Below are 19,259 nucleotides of genomic sequence, written 5' to 3'. Positions count from 1 at the left end.
GTTGAACGCAGTTCCTCGCTTGAAGGGGTAGGTTAGCATTGATTTCGTCTTGCATCCTTCAAAATTGTATTTAAGGATTTTTAATCGATCATAAAATGATATTATCACAGACATTAATATTTAAATGTTCTGTGTTCATTTGGTACCTGCTATTAAAAGTGGCACGAATGTTTTATTGTTAAGCTGTCGTTGGAGTAAATATATCAAATATTACGATAAATGTTATACCTAAATAAATTAGTCCTGTTCTGGAAATTCTTTTTAAGCCGTTCACCAGATAGCCAATCATCGGATACTTAGTGATGACGTTAGATGTTTGTAAGGTGTATCCATAGTTATTCATTCTAGTATAGTATTAGAGGCACGGTGACTGGATTTAACTGAAGAGTAGCGGTTCTGTGGGGAGGGGAGGGTGTTGATTTTGTCTTGCATATTTCAAAATTGCATTTAAGTGTATTTAATCTATGATAAATTTCAAGCGGTACCTGTTAATAACGTGGCACTAATGTCGTATCTTACAGAAAGTTTCAAGCCGTCGTTGTAGTACAAAGATATCAATATTAATTTAAACGAAAACTTACACCATGTATACATAATTATATAATAATACTCAGACCATATAAGTGGTCTGAGGTTAATCCCATTCCGGCAATTCTTTTTCGTTCAGCTGTTCACAGGTAGCCATTTATCAGGTACTTATTAGGGAATTAGGGAATTTTAGTGGTCTGAGTTAGTGATGACGTTAGATGCTTGTAAAGTGTATCCATAGTTACTGTGGTGACGTTAGGTGTTTGTAAGGTGTATCCATATAGTTATTCATTTTACGTTTAGTATAGTATCAGAGGGACGGTGATTGACGAGTAGCGGTTCTGTGACTGCGTGGAATGTACGTCGCTATAAACAGCAGCACTCCAGAACGACGTGAGTTTTCAGCAAACTTTGCCATTTTCCACAAAGTGTGCTTTGAGCACTTTTACGCTCGGTTTGTCAATTTTGGCGATTTCATCGACCACTTAGCAGCTTTTAAGTTGTCTCTGCATATCTCAGTGCTTCGTCACAATCTGTATAAGACATGATGTGCAAGGTACTTTTAATGGTCACAAACTTCCCTTACAGATAAACTGTAAACAAAATTACAAAAAAAAATATATGGTACATAAGAATTCGTCATCTGTATCAAGAATGGTATCACATTTAAATCAGTATGTAAATTATAGAATATCCTGATATGCAAATCAAAATCTTTTTTTTTTTTTTTTTTTTTTTTTTTAAATTAACAGTGTGTTCAATTCTTTATTCCTGTCAAAACGTTATCAGCATTTTAGAGTTAATTGGAATCCTGTTTCGGACATATTTCATGATCAGTTAACTATTTCCTGTATGGACCACTGTATATACAATTATAAGACAATAGGTGGAAGAGTAAATGTTTGTACTCAGTCTGACTGTCTGTTTATATATATATATACATGCCAAACATTGGGCATGGTCACTTCGCATAAGTGAGTGTATGAGTTTGTTCAATATGGATAAAGTTATCTTATATTGTATGCTTGTATTTGGGCTATCACCCACACTTCTCTAGAAATGTGCACGTGGGTATAGAATAAAGGCCAGTGTCGTGTTTATGGAGCTTGGTCGAGAGAACACACTCCTTATAGATACCAAGCTCAATCTCCAATCTACAAGAAACCTTTTCGTTTTTTAACTACTAGTTCAATATTCCTACATGGTATTCTGATTGGCTGCTAGCTCTTTTTTTAGTGTTTTATTTCGAGAGAGACAAATTACAGCAACAACACAAGTGCAAAAATAACACGTGGCACCATTTCACATCTAAAACATTTTGAGAAAAATAAGGCACAGTGCAGACGTAGAGAACAAAATTCACTTAAACTCCAAAATTGTCCCATTTTGCACAAAACTTTGGGAGACAGTCTTTTCTTTTGGCAATATAGCATTCAATCTTTTTTGCAAGTTTTACATTTAATTTCACAATATTAAAGGATGGTATAGTTTTTGATAACTTACATTCATAAATGGTCTTTTTAATCAATAAGCTTATTGTTTGAAAAGGAATTGTCGCCTTTAAAAGAATCTGTTTAGCTGAAAACGATGATGGAATTTGTAGGGCCACGCCCCACAGTGCAGTGTCAACAGACTGTTCCAGTAATGGTAGTACATTCACATTTTTAGCTTTTTAAGCTGTCTCTGCATATATCAGTGCTTAGTCACCACCTGTGTATACGTAAGACATGATGTGCAAGTTCCTGACGACCGTGTTCCGATTTTACACTATACGTTATCTTCACACATTACGTACAGTCTCAGACCACTAGTGGTCTGAGGTCCAGTCAAGCTGGGCGAAGCGCAAATAGCGCATGTCAGTAGTAATCATATCCATCACAAATATTGACAGGTTGTCGTCATCGCTCATTAATACTCACATGGTATAGCTGTTTTGACTATCGCGGGAACTTAGCATGTAATAACAAGTTGTCGTTTATGTTTTCATTGGAATAACGCCTAGAAGCACTCTTATCGTCAGAATAAAAATATTTGGTTTTGTTGATCCTGGAGGGGGAAATTAAACAACTTTTACCAACACATCCTGTTACAGTAATGTGTGAAGATAACTCATGTAAAATCGGAACACGCCCGTCCTGAACTGGACAAAACCAACACCTAGTCTTGCTTGCAGCGCAGATGGTGTACTCGTTTGGAAGGAAGGAAGGGACAACTTACTCCGTCTGCAAGCAGGCCTATCCGACGCCCAAATTATACATTATTAGCGACATACGAAGTATAAATAAAGGAATTTTTCTGTTTATCAGTTTTCTAAACATAGTCCAGTGGTCCACCTTATCAAACGTTTTCGTAGCATTCATACAACAATAAAAAGCCGAATAAAAATCTGGAGAATATTGATTTTTATAAAAGTCAACTATCTCTTTTAGCATAAAAAATACACATATCAGTGGAATAGTTACTTTTGAACCCAAATTTAAAATCACTTCAAGTTGTCTCAACACTCGAGATAAGATCAAACTCGAATAATTCAAACAAAAAATGTTTTTGTTTTAATGAGTTATTTACAAATTTGAGTGACTCTCAAAGGTATATGGTACATAAGAATTCGTCATCTGTATCAAGAATGGTGTCATATGTAAATCAGTATGTAAATTATAGAATATGGTATGATGGTATGCAAATAAGTATGCAAATCATAAAATAGTATAGTATCCCGATATGCAAATCCTAATCATACCACACCGAAGATAAACGTTCTTCAATGCAAGAGAATATTTTATTCAGTTTATTTAAGTTTATTTAGTGTCTGATACTTTATGTTATATCATCAGGTACTACGGATTGGCATTTCTTTGATACAATCAGTGCACACAGTTGGTGTAACATCACTACTATGTCCTCAAAATCAAGCGTGACTCGACCGACAGGAAAAATATGCATCATCTTGTCAGTCATATTTGGGATATTGGTCGCACATGAAGTCTTGATAAAGTATTTTGTACATGGACAAAGTGGTACTTTGGTGAAGTCTGTGAAACAAAGGTAGGTACACGATAGTAAAGATTTCTTTCACATCCCTGGCATCTTCGTAAAGTGACCCCTTTGCAACACTGTCTAAATAATAGATCCATGGTCTCACCTACTACTAACTATATCCCTACATAGACCCTACAGTAGTTGTTATGCGTCAAGTGCGTCAAATGGCATAGTGCATATATTCTATACTAAATTGTGTTCGATTTTTACTTTCAGTTCGCGAAAAGACAAAGAGACAGTTTTTGGAGATTTAAACTACCAATGGCTGATGAAAGGGACTAACACTCTTCCAAATTACTTCACGTCAAGATCTCATAATTCAAAAAGCAAGACAAGACAACCACCTGACCATGCATATAGTAATGGTACTATTGTATTCGTACATAATCAAAAGTCTGGAGGAAGCACCATAAAAAATTGCCTGGGTAAACTAATTCGTGCAAACTATAACCAAGGTCTCTTCCTCATTGGGGAAAAGAACGCCATACCATACTACACTAATATAAATTTGGGCAATATTGAAGTGACGAAAAAAGCCTATGTTGGGGATTCAACATTTGGTATCTGCGACTACAGCACACGACCATGTTCCTATTTTACGATTCTTAGAGATCCGTATGAACGAGTCGTTTCATCCTATAACCTGTGTATTGTGACGAACTCAAAAACTGAACAGTGTCATATCAAGAATGCTGCAGACCTTTCTGTGAAAGAATGGGCCTTGCACCAGGGTAGTTGGTTCTTTCGGCAGTTACTTCTAAATCCAGATTTTTTAACTGAAATGTTCGATGAACGTATCGAGAGAATTAGAGCCCCGGATGATCCAAGCACTACCGAAATGCCTCCATGGTGGAGAAGTGAATTAATGTTGCGGTATGTTATGCCAAAGGAAAAGAAAGCTATTGTTTTGGAATACGTTCTAGACAATTTAGAATCATGGTTTGCAGTTATAGGTTTGACGACAGAATTTGACACAAACTTCCGTTTACTGGAACGTGTTTATAAACTACCATTTGCGAGTCAATGTGAGGGCATGACCTCTAATGCACGACCGTACACATCACAAGGCGAATCCACTAACGTAACTAAAGATGAGATTAAAGATAGACTTCGTGATGAGTTGGTCTCTGATGACGATGTAAATGAAGTCTTGTATTATGATGTTAAGATTTTCAGGAAAGCACAGGATATCTTTAGACGTCAAGTATTAGCATATAAAAGGGAAGCGCCATGAAACAACCCGATGTAAACCCCAGAAAAAAATAGTGCCAATAGCGTCGCGTGCAAGTATCACCAAAATGTATATATCTACGTAGGACACTATTACTATCTCTGCTATCTAAGTTGTCTGGTTGTCACTATGGCTACGGTTGCTAAGCACATATTTTTAATTTTTTGAAATTCACTGAAATACCAATCAGCGTTGCTAACTTTATAATTGGGGTTTGAATGTGTTACTGTGGTCAAAATGACTCCCTAGCCTGATGACGAGAGATCATCTCATACACATCCCAAAATAATGTTATCATAAATGTCTGTCTCTCCTCAGAGCATCTGTTTGTGTGTAGACATAACTAAAGCTATACCTATGACACCACATGTGTTTTAATATTCAATAAAATGCTTTTGCATGCATTAAATTATTTGTATAGATAAAATTCATATTTGCATTGATTAACTTATATATTCAAAATTGTTCTTTGCATGCTATAAATTAAATTTGTGCACCTAACTGTCATGCTTTTATTGGTAAGCTGTAATTAAAGCCACACCAGGACAATTTTTTCAATGGTTTTGTTCGATACAATTAATGACTTATTTTCAATATTGGATACTGTTAGGTGTATTGAATTATGTATATGTAGACTTTGTGTACAACTGTATTTATACAATGCACAGGCCAAGTTGAACAAAAAATATGGAATTTACACCCTGGTTGTTCTATGCCTGAACAAAAAATATGGAATTTACACCCTGGTTCTTCTATGTCATGACAATATGCACCTATATTACAATAATGTGTATCTACATCACTCATTCTGCTGTGTTCAAAATATCAGTAAAAATGTTCAAAAATGCCATCACTTTCCCATATTTGTCTTTGATATTACTGGTACTGGTATAATTATGTTATTCTCCAATATTTGTCTTCATTCAGCTGGAAATTAACATGTGTGACCTAAGGGTTGTCGATACTAGTCACTACACTCATAGTGACAAAGCCCCTTAGGTCACTCATATTTTCCTTGGCTGAATGAAGAAAAATGCTGGGGAATAATACTTAAAAACACAGTACAAACTGAATTTGCATTTTAATATAGATCTCTAAAAATGAGTGCCTCCATCAACCTGACCACACTTCATTTGCATATATTAACATACAAACATAATGATTTGTGAGACATGACACAAGATAATGGTGTCTGAAAGTGTATGACCCTAGCTTGTACCTCAAAAAAGAATATTCAAGGAGTATCTCCATATATGGGTATTGAGACTAACCAATCAGATTCAAAACAAAGCTTTTACTCAAGATTTCAATCTGTCACCACACCACCAACAGATAAAAATCGACCACTAATTAACAGGTACAATATCTTTTCAGTAACTCAACACTTTTTAGCAAACATATCTTTGGTTCCTTAATGATAAAAAATGTCCTAGTTGCAGCTGGTGCAGGTTTTAATGGTTAATTCTTTCGAAATTCATTGGGACTGGTATATATATCTTTTTCTATTAATAAATATTCATGTCTTTATAGATCACTCATATTTTGTGTTCATAAATCATAAATAATAAAGAGGTAAATATTGTCTCTTCTATCATCATTAGTAATTTGCATTCATCATTTTGTCATTTTTTCATAATGGACATATGTTACATTTGCTTCCACAACACAAACTCCACATACTGCAATCGTGGTGTGTGATTGCCATGGTTGACCAATAGAGGGCGCCTTTCACCACTGGCATGCATGAACGAAGCATTCTTTCCTTAAAATTATAAAATCATGGGTATCTGGAATTTATTGCAACAAAATTAAGCATATGAAATTACACATTTCTGTATATAGTTGTCAACATCAGTAATTACAAAAATAACAATTCGGCTCATGGTAGTATTACAAATATATGCAATACTGCGATTACAACCAAATACACACAATATGTATTACTGAATGGCTCGGATTCAATGTCAACCTTGTAGTAGAAAGGTAAAACTGTTACTGTTAAAATTTTTCAAAAACTTCCTATCCTTCATCCTTTTCTTGTTGATTTTAGCCATGTTCTCTCAATACTTGCTTGCTTAGACATTTGCCCAACAGTTCGTTATCGGAACCTAAAATTAGATTACGATAAAACGTGATTTGTGATTGGCTGATCCTATCTACTGACTATGTTTACATCACACAACTCCACTCTCTTTTATTGATTCGGATGCCGCTGACATCATCTGACACTGTGGGTAGATTAAACCCAGTAAGAATCATCTGTGGCCAGTTTTCTGGCTTGTACTTCATTTGAATATTGAAATCAAAAGTCTAAGCATCTAGCGAGGACTATGACAGAACTCCTTGGTGCATGAGTGCCAGTGTAGCGTACTCACATTGGCACTTGCACAGCATGTGGTTCTGTTATTATTACATATGTTTATCCGAAACAACAAAGTTCTGTAAAATTGACACTATGCAATCATGCGCTTTGAACGATCACATCCTCATTTGCATATTATTTGCATGCAGGTAAGCAGTAATATTTTTGGTATTGCACTGCAGTGCAAATACCACTAGTAGTATGCGTATGCACTGGTGCAAGTAACCTCTGGTACATATGTACTAAATAGTCCAAATCAAGCGAGCAAAAAGTCTAGCGTGTGTTTGTAAGTTGTAAGATTCAAAGGCTGACCATGTGGTGGTTTACTCTGTCACTGAAGTTCAAATGTCATCCTTTAGAGAAAAATTCAAATGAGTTCAAATTTCAGCTGGGTAGGATTATAAAAAGTACACATAAAAATCACTCCCTCATAGTAGATTGCCAACCTGCCATTCCTTTAAAAGGGTTCAGAGTTCAAAGGTCACCCTTGATCAGTAACTCAAACGAGGTCAAAGGTTACAAGGATAGGGTCTCAGACCTGCCAGTTCAGTAAAAGGTTAGGAGTTCAAAGATCATCCCTGTTGAGCAACTCAAGCGAGGTCAAAGCCTACAGTGATAGGATCAAAGAGCTGGTACTCATGTATGGTATAAGAGTTCAAAGGTCATTTTTATTACTTTTAGAGCTATAAATTAAACAAGGTCAAAGGTTACAATGATAGACTCACAGACAATAATTCTGTTGCAGTTAAATTTTATTGCTGTCCATCTGTCCATATGAACTTCAACCTCCTGTTTCCGTGGTGATTATAACAACCCTTGCTTCCTCCATTACATAGTGTTCTATAATGGCTATTTCTTGCTTTGCGCCAACCTGTAAGCATACTTCAGTGAACATCAAACACCAGCCTCCGTAGTGATCATAGCAACACCTGTCTCCTCTGCATCATTGTCTTCATCTGTTCTATTTTCCTGCTTTGCATCAACCTAAACATACTTCAGTGAATATCAAACACCAGTCTCTGTAGTGATCATAGCAACACCTGCCTCGGCATCATTATCTTTATTTGTTCTAGTTTCCTGCTTTGCGTCAATTTTCTTGTACTTGGCATCCTGTGATTTGTGCAAAAGTCTTGGTCCACTTAGGGCAATGGCAGCTGCACCGAGAGGAGCAGTGATGATGATGGACAAGACTGCTATGGTCAAGATCTTTGGGGAACAAAATAACACAAATTGAAGTTATTGTCTTACGAAAAAATAGGGATTATACACCCTAATAATTCTCAGTTTGAAATCACTGACAAGTCAATGCTTCATAAAGTAACAGAATTTGTGGTATTCTCTAACATTCAATTTGCTATGAATTATCAATATGATTGAAGGCCATGATTTATATCTTTCAGCCGATAAAATTAAATAAATTTGTGAGTATTTGTATGCTTAAAATTTCGCATCAAAGTCTTTAAACTGTTTAAACAGTTTTACCTGACTGCCAAGTTGTATAGCTTCATCTCCTGCTTCTCTTTCTCTTGCTGTATCATATGCTATAGATCCTATGGCAGCCTATGAAGTAGAAAATACAATGAGTTGCTTTGAAGTTTGGTTAGTTACTTAAAAAGACATTGTGGCAAGATTTTTGATGCGGATATTTTACACTTTCACAATCACGGACACGTAAACACAAACGTATAAACACAACATCAACATACATACACACACACATACATACATACATACATACATACATACATACATACAAACATACATACATACAAACATACATACAGATACATACCTACATACACACACACATACATACACACACACACACACACACACACACACACACATACATATACTGTACATACATACAAGTTTACATGCAGTTGTATCAGTGGTGTAATTCATAGACGATAAATATTACATATACTGTTCAGTTGATTATCAGTTAGCAATTGACAATAAACTGTTTTTCATCTCACGGCAGATCTCAAGAGATCCTGCATTGCATCCATAGCAACCAAGTGAGGGTGGACAAGTTGCCATGCAAATTCTTACTACTACACATTACACATCTCACATGGGATGTTTGGGCAACTTTCTATCTTACCTGTACTGTAGCTTTGGGTAACCATGCCAACGCTATAAACAGTCTTTCTTTGATAGTGAATCCACATTTGAGTACCACAAAGAAAGATACAATAACCCTAACTGTCAAACCAATAGCTAGTACAGCAATACCTAAGCCTGCAAATAAATTATAAATAGTCATGAATAAACTCCATGGTGGGCTCTCCGGCTTCAGCCAAGCCAGACAGTCTGGCCTAATGCCAGGCAAGTGACTGGAAAGAGGTGGCTGAGAATACAAGTGTACTAATGACAGAAATAAGTCTGACTGGACTTTTTCCTTTAAGTTGATAGCAGTAATCAATACAAGTGTACTAAAGGCAGAAATAAGTCTGACTGGACTTTTCCTTTAAGTTGATAGCAGTAATCAATACAAGACAGTGTACTAAAGACAGAAATAAGTCTGACAGGACTTTTCCTTTAATACATGTAATTCTTGATGAATATGAAACAAAATGAATGCATGATGAAAATGAATGAAAATCTACAAGAACACAGAAAACATTTCAGATCTGGGCTATGCCCTGTTACTGTAGTGTAAACTCATCTACAAAGAAAATCAGATAATTCCAAAACTCACCAATTGTGTTTGGATCTAAGTTTTCAATTAGTATTTCAGCTCCAATCAAAGCAAACAGAAAGGGTTGGAAGAAATTCCAGAAGATTGCCATTACATTTCCTATTGGTTCCTGGGAAAAAAGAAGATGTTAATAGCATCCTCTGAATTTATGAGTCATTGATGAACAGTTTGGAATATTAATTTGGACACCTCAGTAAACCAGCTTGGAATTCAAGTTCAAACAACAAGTCTTCGTCAAAGACATTATCTCCAACTTTCAATAACAGCTACTGGGATTTTGAGATTTGAGATTTGATTTCATCTTACCTTATCATCCCCCCATCTATGGGCAGCCACAAAGGCCATAGTCAACACAGCCAGTGCTCCTGATCCAGCAAGTTCTAATGCACCTGTACCAAACAATCCAAATAACCCACTAGCAAACAAGAATAGGCTACGATAACCAATAAGGGATGTCTGATGTGAAAAAAAAAATTATAATTTAAAAATCTTGAATAAAGAAATTACTTCACAGAAAGGAAGAGGCTGTTGTATTATTTTCATTATTTCTTGTTCTCCTGCATGGCAGAATGAATGACGCAAAAAAGTGACCTTGACCTTCCTGAACTCAAGCAAAAATAATGAAATGACAAAAGATGGATTGAAAGTCATGTAAAAACAAGTATATTTGATATCATAAAATCAACTATAGAGGGCACTGTTTTTCTTGGTGCAGGTTTCATTTTATTAGTTTCTGACTATTACGATAACATCATATTTCAAGAAAGAACCGAGAATCATTCCAAATGTACAATTAATTTCATTTATTTCTTAAAAACTTATTTTGGACATTAACAAAATTCTAACTTGAAACAATATATGTAAAGTATTTGCTGTAAATTATTGGGTAATTGTAACTTTGCATTTCATTTCATTTCAAAGGGGGTGGGGGGGTGGTCAAAAATATATTTAATGATAGGAACTTTCTGTTTTTTACCTGTTTTCCATGTGGAATATACCACATTATAATTCCCAGTACTATTCCCAAACAGATACCAACAAGAACTTCAATAGGTCCACGGAATATAGTGAACACAATACTACCTGTGCAGAACAAAATATCTTAAGTTGAAATTTTTGGATAACTTTAACAAATGCAATTGAGAAAAGACAAGTGACATATATAGGACTCAAACCTATGTCCCTCTGAAGTCTCTAGTCAGAGTGCTCTGACCAGCTGAGCTAATGTGTCAACCAGTAGATTCCATGTGTCACCTGGATTTGTACCTTTCTTTTCCATGGCAGGAATAAAACCAACTCATTAACTTTCTTAACTTAAAGTGATACATGCTGAGTTTACAAGGCTTTTTACTCAGGTGAAAATATTTCCATAAAATCTAAATGAATCTTTTCTAGTATAATGTTAAAGTGGCCATATGGATGAGAAGTTGGTATTTATTTTGGATTTTTAATTCATAAAACAATTTTTATCCTGGCTTCGTACTTGAAAAATTAATGTGAAACAACATATGCCAAGTATTTGTTTGTAACTCAATAAATTAAAAAAGATTAATATATGTGTAAAATGTTTAACTTACTTTTTACACATTTTTTAAAATAGATTTTTGCAATGTATTGAGTTACACACAGACTTGGTCTATGTTGTTTCACATTGATTTTTCAAGTAGGAAGCTACGACAAAATTGTTTTATAAATTAAGAATCCAAAATAAATATCCAATCCTCATCCATATGTCCACTTTAATGTAGATGCATGCCTTCTAGGACACTATAGTTGACTACTGGGATTGCTAGTCTAAGAATAATTGATTGCATAGTAGGGATGTCCTTGATATTTCTTCATACATATAAACAATAATATCATCGGGTTATTATTGGGTATCTGAATACCTACATCAGAGGCTATTGTTTTGTGTCAGTTATCTTGTTGTCGTTACCTAAATTGTCTCAGCTTGAAGCTCACTTCATGCAAGCAAAACACACTGCTCTACATTCGCCAGTTGCATGAGGTTTGAGTTCAGTCAATTCTCGCTACCTGCAATACAATTCTACACATCACTGTGGAGTCAAATGGAATGAAGTCGCGCGACAACACGTTCTAATGTTGACAACTACACTTCCGGTCGGATATGCTAATACACAGGAATGTTTCTTTCCCATTTTCAGTTGTAGACATCTCTTGTAATTTTGCTCTGGAAAGATACTGTACATATTTAAATTTCCCACCTCCATAATTATTTGAGCTTAAAACGTGCGTTTATCTTATTTGTTACAAATTAAACTGTTTGGAAGAAACATTCACATGTATTGACATAGGCGACCAGAAGTGTAGGTGTCGACAAATGCAAGCGCAGTCACGAGACTGCGTTCCATTTGACTCCTTAGCAATGCATAGAATTGTATTGCAGATAGCGAGAATTGCAAGTGATGGTTAGGTATGCTTCAGTAAGTAGAATACTAAAAGTACATTTTGGATATGCAGCGAAAATTACACCTAAAAATGTATAACCTCAGCTTGTATCCATTGAAGGATAAAATTGATTCACAGGGTTCCTATCTACAGTTTGCCAACTTAGGAATCTTTCTCTGTCAGAATGGGTTAAAAGATATGTCTATATTTGTCATTTGTTAAATCATTTCTGTGAAGGAAGTAAGCTCTTAGCAGTCATGAATATTCAGTGTGCATCTAATGAATAATCATGTCTGCTAAGACCCATAATGCAATGGTGTTCCACTGAAAGAACACTCAAGGTGCAAATGAGTTTCATTTTGGTGTTTCTTGGCAACTGAGTGGTAATTATGTGATGTGTAATCATGAAATGACTCCGGAACTTGTGGTTTATGAAAATACCTTATTTCCTGGAGTGGCATTCCCTTTAAATTTTACTCAGCTGGTGGTCTAGCATAATAAAAGGATATATGATCATTATATGTATTTAGACAATATTATGTATAAATTTGAAGAAATGTTCCTATTATAGAAGTATATTGGTCCACTCTGTGACCAAAATGAAAATAAACTTTTAACTTCAAACCTCAGGAGGTTCACATTAAAATTGAAGTACTTCCTATTGAAATCCTTACCTGTAGAGAATGTAATACCAAGTGCAACACTGAATCCAGTGATTGCTAACACATCATCCACACTGGCAGCTGCTATTACCAATGTTGGTATTCCTTTATCCATACCATAACCTTTCTCCTGGAGATTTAACATGGATGGTACAACTACAGCTGGAGATACAGCCCCTAGTACAAATCTGTCAAGTCAAACAATATACTGATTATTTTAGAAATGTGTTTTAAGGAAACCAATCTTTGATTAGAATGTAGAAAGATAATTTAGATCCATACATATAGCCAATATTTTCACAATGTTTGGTGAAGAGAAGACACAGAACTCTAGGAATTGGAAAGAAGTCTGACTTTTGTAAAGTTTAATTTACAATCAACTGAATTGTTATTCATTTCAAATTTTATGAAGGAAAATATGGGCAACTTTTTATTCTGTCCCGTATTATATATGGACTACGTGTTTACCTGACTGTTTCACAATCACTCACTCACCTCACTTTTTCACACAATTGTGTTTTAAAAAACTGTATTCAAAAAATGAGTGAAAAATCCCAGAGACTTGACGTCAACCAAGTCTATACTTACCCTAACATAAAGCCCCAGTCCCATGGAAATCCAAGCAACAAATATGCAACAATTGCTGCAGTAATACACTCTACTGTACATGGTGTAAATGCCAAACGTAAACACACTATTTTCAGCTTTCTGAGAGCTTGTGCATCCAGACCCAACCCAGCTCGTATGAGTATTACCGTAAAGGCGATATTACGTAGAGTCATAGACCAATCAGCCTCTATGTCAGCCGCAACGTTTATGTACGGAACATTTCGTAGTAAAACACCGACTATTAACATTCCTGTGAAAAAAGAACAAAGTTAGATTTATTATTTGCATATATGTATTTGTAATGACTTCACCAATGTTATTATATATAGCTCCCCAAAATTTTAGAAATAGGTAGAGATTTTGGAATCTGACCACCACACCCTGGTCTGGAATCTATCTGCTATTGAAATCCTTACGTTGATCATTTAAGGATATATTAGATTTCCGCTTGGTAAGTTCACAGATTCAGTTCTATGAATCCATTAATTTGTTGTCAAATCTGAGAAGCCAGAGTAAAGTGAAAGAAATACATCACAGACACACAGACACACAGACAGACAGACAGACAGACAGACAGACAGACACACACACACACACACACAAATGAAATCGGGGATGCTTTTTTATCACACAAATATCATCTGATGCTGCTTAAACTTAAACTATGTCACATACCTAACAGAGGAGGTAGTTTGATGAGTGATATAAGTTTACCACCAACAACAGCTGCAACCCACAGCACAAACAGTGCAAATAAGTTACCACCAGGTAGGGCATTATCACCAGTGATGGCCCATAAAACACCCCATACTATAAATACTAACAGAATATACAAAATACCAACAGCAATAATACCATGTGGTGGACAGAGTAAGCTATACCGCAATCTGAAATATCAACACAAATATTTTAACATTAGACAAATTTTAGAAAACTAGAAAACCAAAAAACTTAACATTTTCTATTCTATATTAGCTTAATGTGGCCACATGAATAACAAATGGGTACCAAAAAATTGTATATATTTTGGATTTTTATTCATAAAACAACTTTACTATGTATGTTTTCTTACTTGACAAAAAAGAATGTGAAACAACATATACCAAGTCCATGCTTGTAACGTAATAAATTGCAAAAAGCTAGAAAGTGTCGAAGAGGTTTGTTATTGTATATACAATGACGAATGTTTAATACGTACATTTAAATAGATTTTTGCAATTGATTGAGTCATAAACATGGACTTGGTATATGTTATTTCACATTCTTTTTTTCAAGTAGGAAGAAATGATGAAATTGTTCTATAATTTAAAAATGCAAAGTGAATCCCCATTTGTCATCGATATGGCCACTTTTAAATTCCAATATATGAATTCCATAGTTTCGGATTGCTACTACCGTCTGATAGGTTCTACTGTCTGATCGGTGAAGCCATAGTGTGATTACATACTTCAAAAATTTGTACCGTGACCCCCTGATTTTTTTTCTTGATTTGAACTGAGAATGAGTTGTAGTTTTCCCGAACAAAGTAACGACAAAAGTCAAAGGACTTTTATATCCAAGGTGCATACTATAGGAAAGAAAAGTTACAGTAAATTACAAGTGATTCAATATATTCTCCATTGCAAAATAAACATTTCATAATGGTTCCAAGAATCACTAGGACAGTACAATGTTTAATATGTAAATGAACTGTAAATTGGTAAAGACTGCAACGTTTCGATCCGTCTACTACAGACCTCAATCATGCAATGATTTAATTACAGTACACATGTTGATGTATACACTGAATAATTAAATCATTGTGAGATCAAGGTCCGTAGTAGATGGATCAAAACAATTATATACCTATAGCAACAAGTGTCACCATCTTTGGGAGGTTGGTGATATTTCAACAGACATGGTGAACAGCACCGGTCACATCGCATTTCACATCTATCCATACATGATTGTTGGTTGTTATCGGCAACTTGGTGGTCATCGACAACTTGGTGGTCATCATCTTTGTCTCCTATGTCATCATCCCTTTCCTTGGTATCATTGCCCACTATGTCTTTAGTTGTCATGGTGACTGTTCCGTTCATTAAAACACGACAGTTTGTATCATTGTCGTCACTGGTGACATCTGTAGACCCCGTAGTTCCATATGTAGTACAGGGTTTACGTAACAATGGACTTTTTCTGAAAAATGAATCATAAAAGGCAAAAATTTCAATGAAATAAGCTAAATATCAGTGATGAACACACTGTGCAGTGAAATTTGGAAATACTAAATACAATGAAACCATACATGTTCCTGGAAAAGTTAAACATACTTGAAGTGTTTATGTTAAGGATATATAAATAGGTCAAATTTATCTAAGTTCCTGACCCCTGGTGTTTTTAATGGGGTTCCCCACCAGTGTTCAGGCAGAAGCTTCCTCAACTATGCATGGGGGTATATGAAAGCTGATAGCTGCAAAACCTAGAACCACAGACATTCTTCAGTTTTTGTGTTACTTTTTACTAGCAACAGTTTTTATAATCTCTTGAGAAGTTAAGACTACTGACTTTCAGAGTATGTGCTAGGGGTTAGTTAGCATACATGTGGTTTATACTTATGGGATAATAAATGTGTCATCATTGTTGTTGTTATAAAATATCTTCTTTTTTTATAATAATAATAATAATAATAGTATTAACTTTAACAACTACACATTTATTATCCTATAAGTATAAACCACATGTTACAGTTAATACTTTTAAGCTGATCAATTAAGTGATGGGTGAATACAATAGAAACTCTTTCCTTAGTCTTGCTGCTAGACCCCTCAGGCTATTTTGCTCACTGTGAAGGCGACCAAAGGTCGTTAATGAGGGTGATAACCCTCAGGTGTTCCACCCTCATATCTATCAGAAGAAAGCCTGAGGTCTAGCAGTTAGACTACTCTTTCGTGGTACCCGTCCTACACTTTGTACACTAAAATAACCCAAGAAAATGTTTGATATACATTCTGATATTGTCTCTTCCCGTCTGTAAGTTGGGACTTAACTTTTGACATTGATTGTCTCTACCAAGAGGGAATGGGTCATGGTGTCTCTCAACTTATTCAGTCTGAAATCATGACTGATTTCTGGAAAGATGTCGGGACTCAATTCTGACAATGTCCCTCTTCTTCCTGTTTAGGGACAATGTTAGAATGGCTCCATCCTCTGCTTGCAAGCGGGACTGATTTTAGTTTAGTCAGTATAATTCCTCCAAGGTTTAGTAAAGTTCTATATGTGTGGTCGATCTCTCTCAACATTATTATAAGTGCAATGGCTGTCTTTAGCACGACATTCTGTGCTTTAATACCACTGACATCATTCATGGGACCACGCGGTAACTGTACTCTATCTGCCGTGATCTGGTATGATGTAAAAACCTGACGTCCACGCTCCAAACATGTGATGTTCTTATCTTACTTCCCAGACCAATTTTGATAAATGAAGTTCACAAACTGCCAGTGTGATAGATCTGAAAATGTGCTGTTTATCATTCTCCCAGCAGGAGATTTAGCTAGATTTCCAGTAGAATTTGTCCATTTGACTACATGTGGAGAGTGAGATCGTAGAAAGCGACCACATGTAAAGTTACTAGACTGGACTGATTTCTGTACAGCCGGAAATAGCTATGTACGGAAGTAGATAATGTACACGAGCGTCGAGTCGTATGATATACATGATTGCATGATGATGACAATACGATCACGGTGAATTGAGGTCACACACGGGATTATATGTACGTTGAATATTATGCAATGTCTCTCAACATGTTATTTTCACATGGATGCATTCATTTGCACATATTTATCGTAAACCACACATTTTTACAAGTAAAAAACTAAAAGCAGTGTGAGTAGTGTAAATTGTAACATAACGTAACATCACAGGTACTCGAATCAATGTGTAGAAAAAAAATGTATTGTTTTATAAATAAGACTTATTTACATATTTTTTTAAAAAAATCATACACATTGATTCGAGTGCCTGTGCATAACATCCTGTTAAAGTACATGTAACTTTAGATTAGTGTCACAATTTCGACACAAACGCGAAACGTCAACTCGACACAACTGTTCACCCTTTTAGGTTAGTGTTTTGGGAAACAACATAAATTTATACTTTGTCTTAAGTGATTATTATTACATTACATAAGGAAAAATATAACTACATCTACCATATGCAGACTCTTTCACGGCCAATATAATTCTGGTACGTCGACTGCTTAGCGGGGTCTCGTTCTTCTGGTTCAGCTGTAGTGATATGCAAATTTTTGAGTACACGGCGGTCAGCACGTAACGTATGGTGGCGCTGTTTAACATAATCGTGCCATGGTATGCATGCCATACACGATCTCAAGTCGACCTTGACATGGTCTGTGAAAACAGGCACTTTCGCTATTGTCAGTCAAACCACTTAAGTATGTAGTTACACCTAATACGTAATACAACAATACATAAACTGCTTCCATGAAATACATTTATCATTAGTTCACCTTACCAAAACTGGCAAAAGAGGGTTATTCACAAAAATACGATTCTTTTTATATTCAAATAGTCTGGCTTGCGGTACACGTTACTGTAAGCTGTGTTTGTTGATTGTAATTATTAGAGCACAACGTGGCTAAGTATTCATGTAAAGGCAATATTCAGTTGTTGTACTCACAACTCATTTATAAAAACGACGTACCTACCTGCTATGTAATTGGTCAGAAGAAATCATTTCAGTGATGCAGAGTTCAACGTCGAAACGAGTTTATACCAGCAGAGCAGGACTATCGCCTATGACAATGTAGCAGGCAGCTTCAATGTCACACGTACACATACAAAAGAAGACGAAAACACGTTCACTTTTATGAACACATATGCTTTCAATCACCAGATGTATTGCACAAAATTCAATACACAGAAATTGGAAATGTGTATCAGTGTAAACCGGTTTACACGTTTCTGAGTGAGAGTGGTGGTACAGTTTCTCACTCTCACCATGAGTTGAGTAAAGCTGATGGATGTGGTTTATGACTTCACCAGATGACGTGCGAGTGCATTATAAAAAGGTCAAACCGGGTCAGCGTTACTTGCCATGAATAGAGAGATCTTTCTTCTCGATTTCAAGAAAGCATATGGCAGTGTTTGGAGAGAAGGACAGTGGTACGCATTATGGAACAATGGTGTAAAAGGTAAATTATGGCGTGTGGTAAAACACACATATGATCACATTGAAAGTAAAGTTTCCTTCGGTGATATAGAAACAGACTATTTTAACCAAAATGAGGGTCTCACTGAGACAGGGATCTGTTCTAGCGCCGATACTTTTTCCTGTATATATCAATGAATAAAAAAATGCTAAGTGAATCACACCTAGGGGTTAATCTAAATGGTGAAATCATGAATGGCTTATTTTTTGCTGATGATGTAGCCCTTGTAAAAGTTGTAGCACTTAAATGAAAACAAACTACAAGACATGCTAGATGTCACAAATAAATATTGTAAACTTTGGAAAATAAATATTAATGAGAAGAAATCAAATGTTCTGGTAATCAAAAAGAAAGTAGACAGACAAAAGAACTGGTTAATTGGTAATTTAAATATAAAAGAGGCAAATGAACACAAGTATCTAGGGTACTGGATCACTGGCAACCTTTCAGATCATACTAATTTTTTGAAAACGTCAAAGAAATTTGACAACTTATTCCCC

The 19,259-nt window shown here is 35.5% G+C and overlaps 2 protein-coding genes across 3 annotated transcripts; one reads left to right on the top strand and one right to left on the bottom strand.

Annotated features, from left to right (window-relative positions):
- Window positions 1-838: 838 nt before the first annotated feature.
- On the top strand, window positions 839-5,597 carry LOC144452283 (uncharacterized). The gene is made up of 3 exons (XM_078143350.1): window positions 839-921; window positions 3,363-3,573; window positions 3,784-5,597. The coding sequence occupies exons 1-3, from the start codon at window positions 885-887 to the stop codon at window positions 4,799-4,801; spliced, it is 1,266 nt and encodes a 421-aa protein (XP_077999476.1). The 5' UTR covers window positions 839-884; the 3' UTR covers window positions 4,802-5,597.
- A 989-nt stretch (window positions 5,598-6,586) lies between these two features.
- LOC144451975 (sodium/hydrogen exchanger 9B2-like) lies at window positions 6,587-18,578 on the bottom strand. 2 transcript variants are annotated; one of them, XM_078142919.1, is made up of 11 exons: window positions 18,256-18,578; window positions 15,390-15,722; window positions 14,220-14,431; window positions 13,524-13,794; window positions 12,948-13,123; window positions 10,841-10,947; window positions 10,171-10,320; window positions 9,865-9,973; window positions 9,268-9,404; window positions 8,643-8,720; window positions 6,587-8,366 (listed from the first exon to the last, which is right to left on the bottom strand). In XM_078142919.1, the coding sequence occupies exons 1-11, from the start codon at window positions 18,282-18,284 to the stop codon at window positions 8,166-8,168; spliced, it is 1,803 nt and encodes a 600-aa protein (XP_077999045.1). In that variant the 5' UTR covers window positions 18,285-18,578; the 3' UTR covers window positions 6,587-8,165. The 2 variants fall into 2 exon arrangements, with proteins under 2 accessions (XP_077999045.1, XP_077999046.1); XM_078142920.1 differs by lacking the exon at window positions 18,256-18,578 and adding an exon at window positions 17,740-17,815.
- Between the last annotated feature and the right edge of the window lie 681 nt (window positions 18,579-19,259).

Source organism: Glandiceps talaboti, chromosome 22 (genome assembly GCF_964340395.1).
Source record: "Glandiceps talaboti chromosome 22, keGlaTala1.1, whole genome shotgun sequence".
Lineage (NCBI taxonomy): Eukaryota > Metazoa > Hemichordata > Enteropneusta > Spengelidae > Glandiceps > Glandiceps talaboti.
The sequence above is the reverse complement of the archived record's forward strand: the minus strand, read 5'-3'. Positions and strand labels throughout refer to the sequence as shown.

Bases quoted from the DNA above. Each gene is read 5' to 3' on its own strand.
- LOC144452283 (XM_078143350.1), top strand. From the start codon at position 885: ATGTACGTCGCTATAAACAGCAGCACTCCAGAACGAC. The intron at 922-3,362 runs GTGAGTTTTCAG...TTATATCATCAG, and splicing joins CAGCAGCACTCCAGAACGAC to GTACTACGGATTGGCATTTC. The intron at 3,574-3,783 runs GTAGGTACACGA...TTTTACTTTCAG, and splicing joins GTGAAGTCTGTGAAACAAAG to TTCGCGAAAAGACAAAGAGA.
- LOC144451975 (XM_078142919.1), bottom strand. From the start codon at position 18,284: ATGATTTCTTCTGACCAATTACATAGCAG. The intron at 10,948-12,947 runs GTAAGGATTTCA...TGTTCTGCACAG, and splicing joins TGGTATTACATTCTCTACAG to GTAGTATTGTGTTCACTATA. The intron at 8,367-8,642 runs GTAAAACTGTTT...TGTTCCCCAAAG, and splicing joins CTATACAACTTGGCAGTCAG to ATCTTGACCATAGCAGTCTT.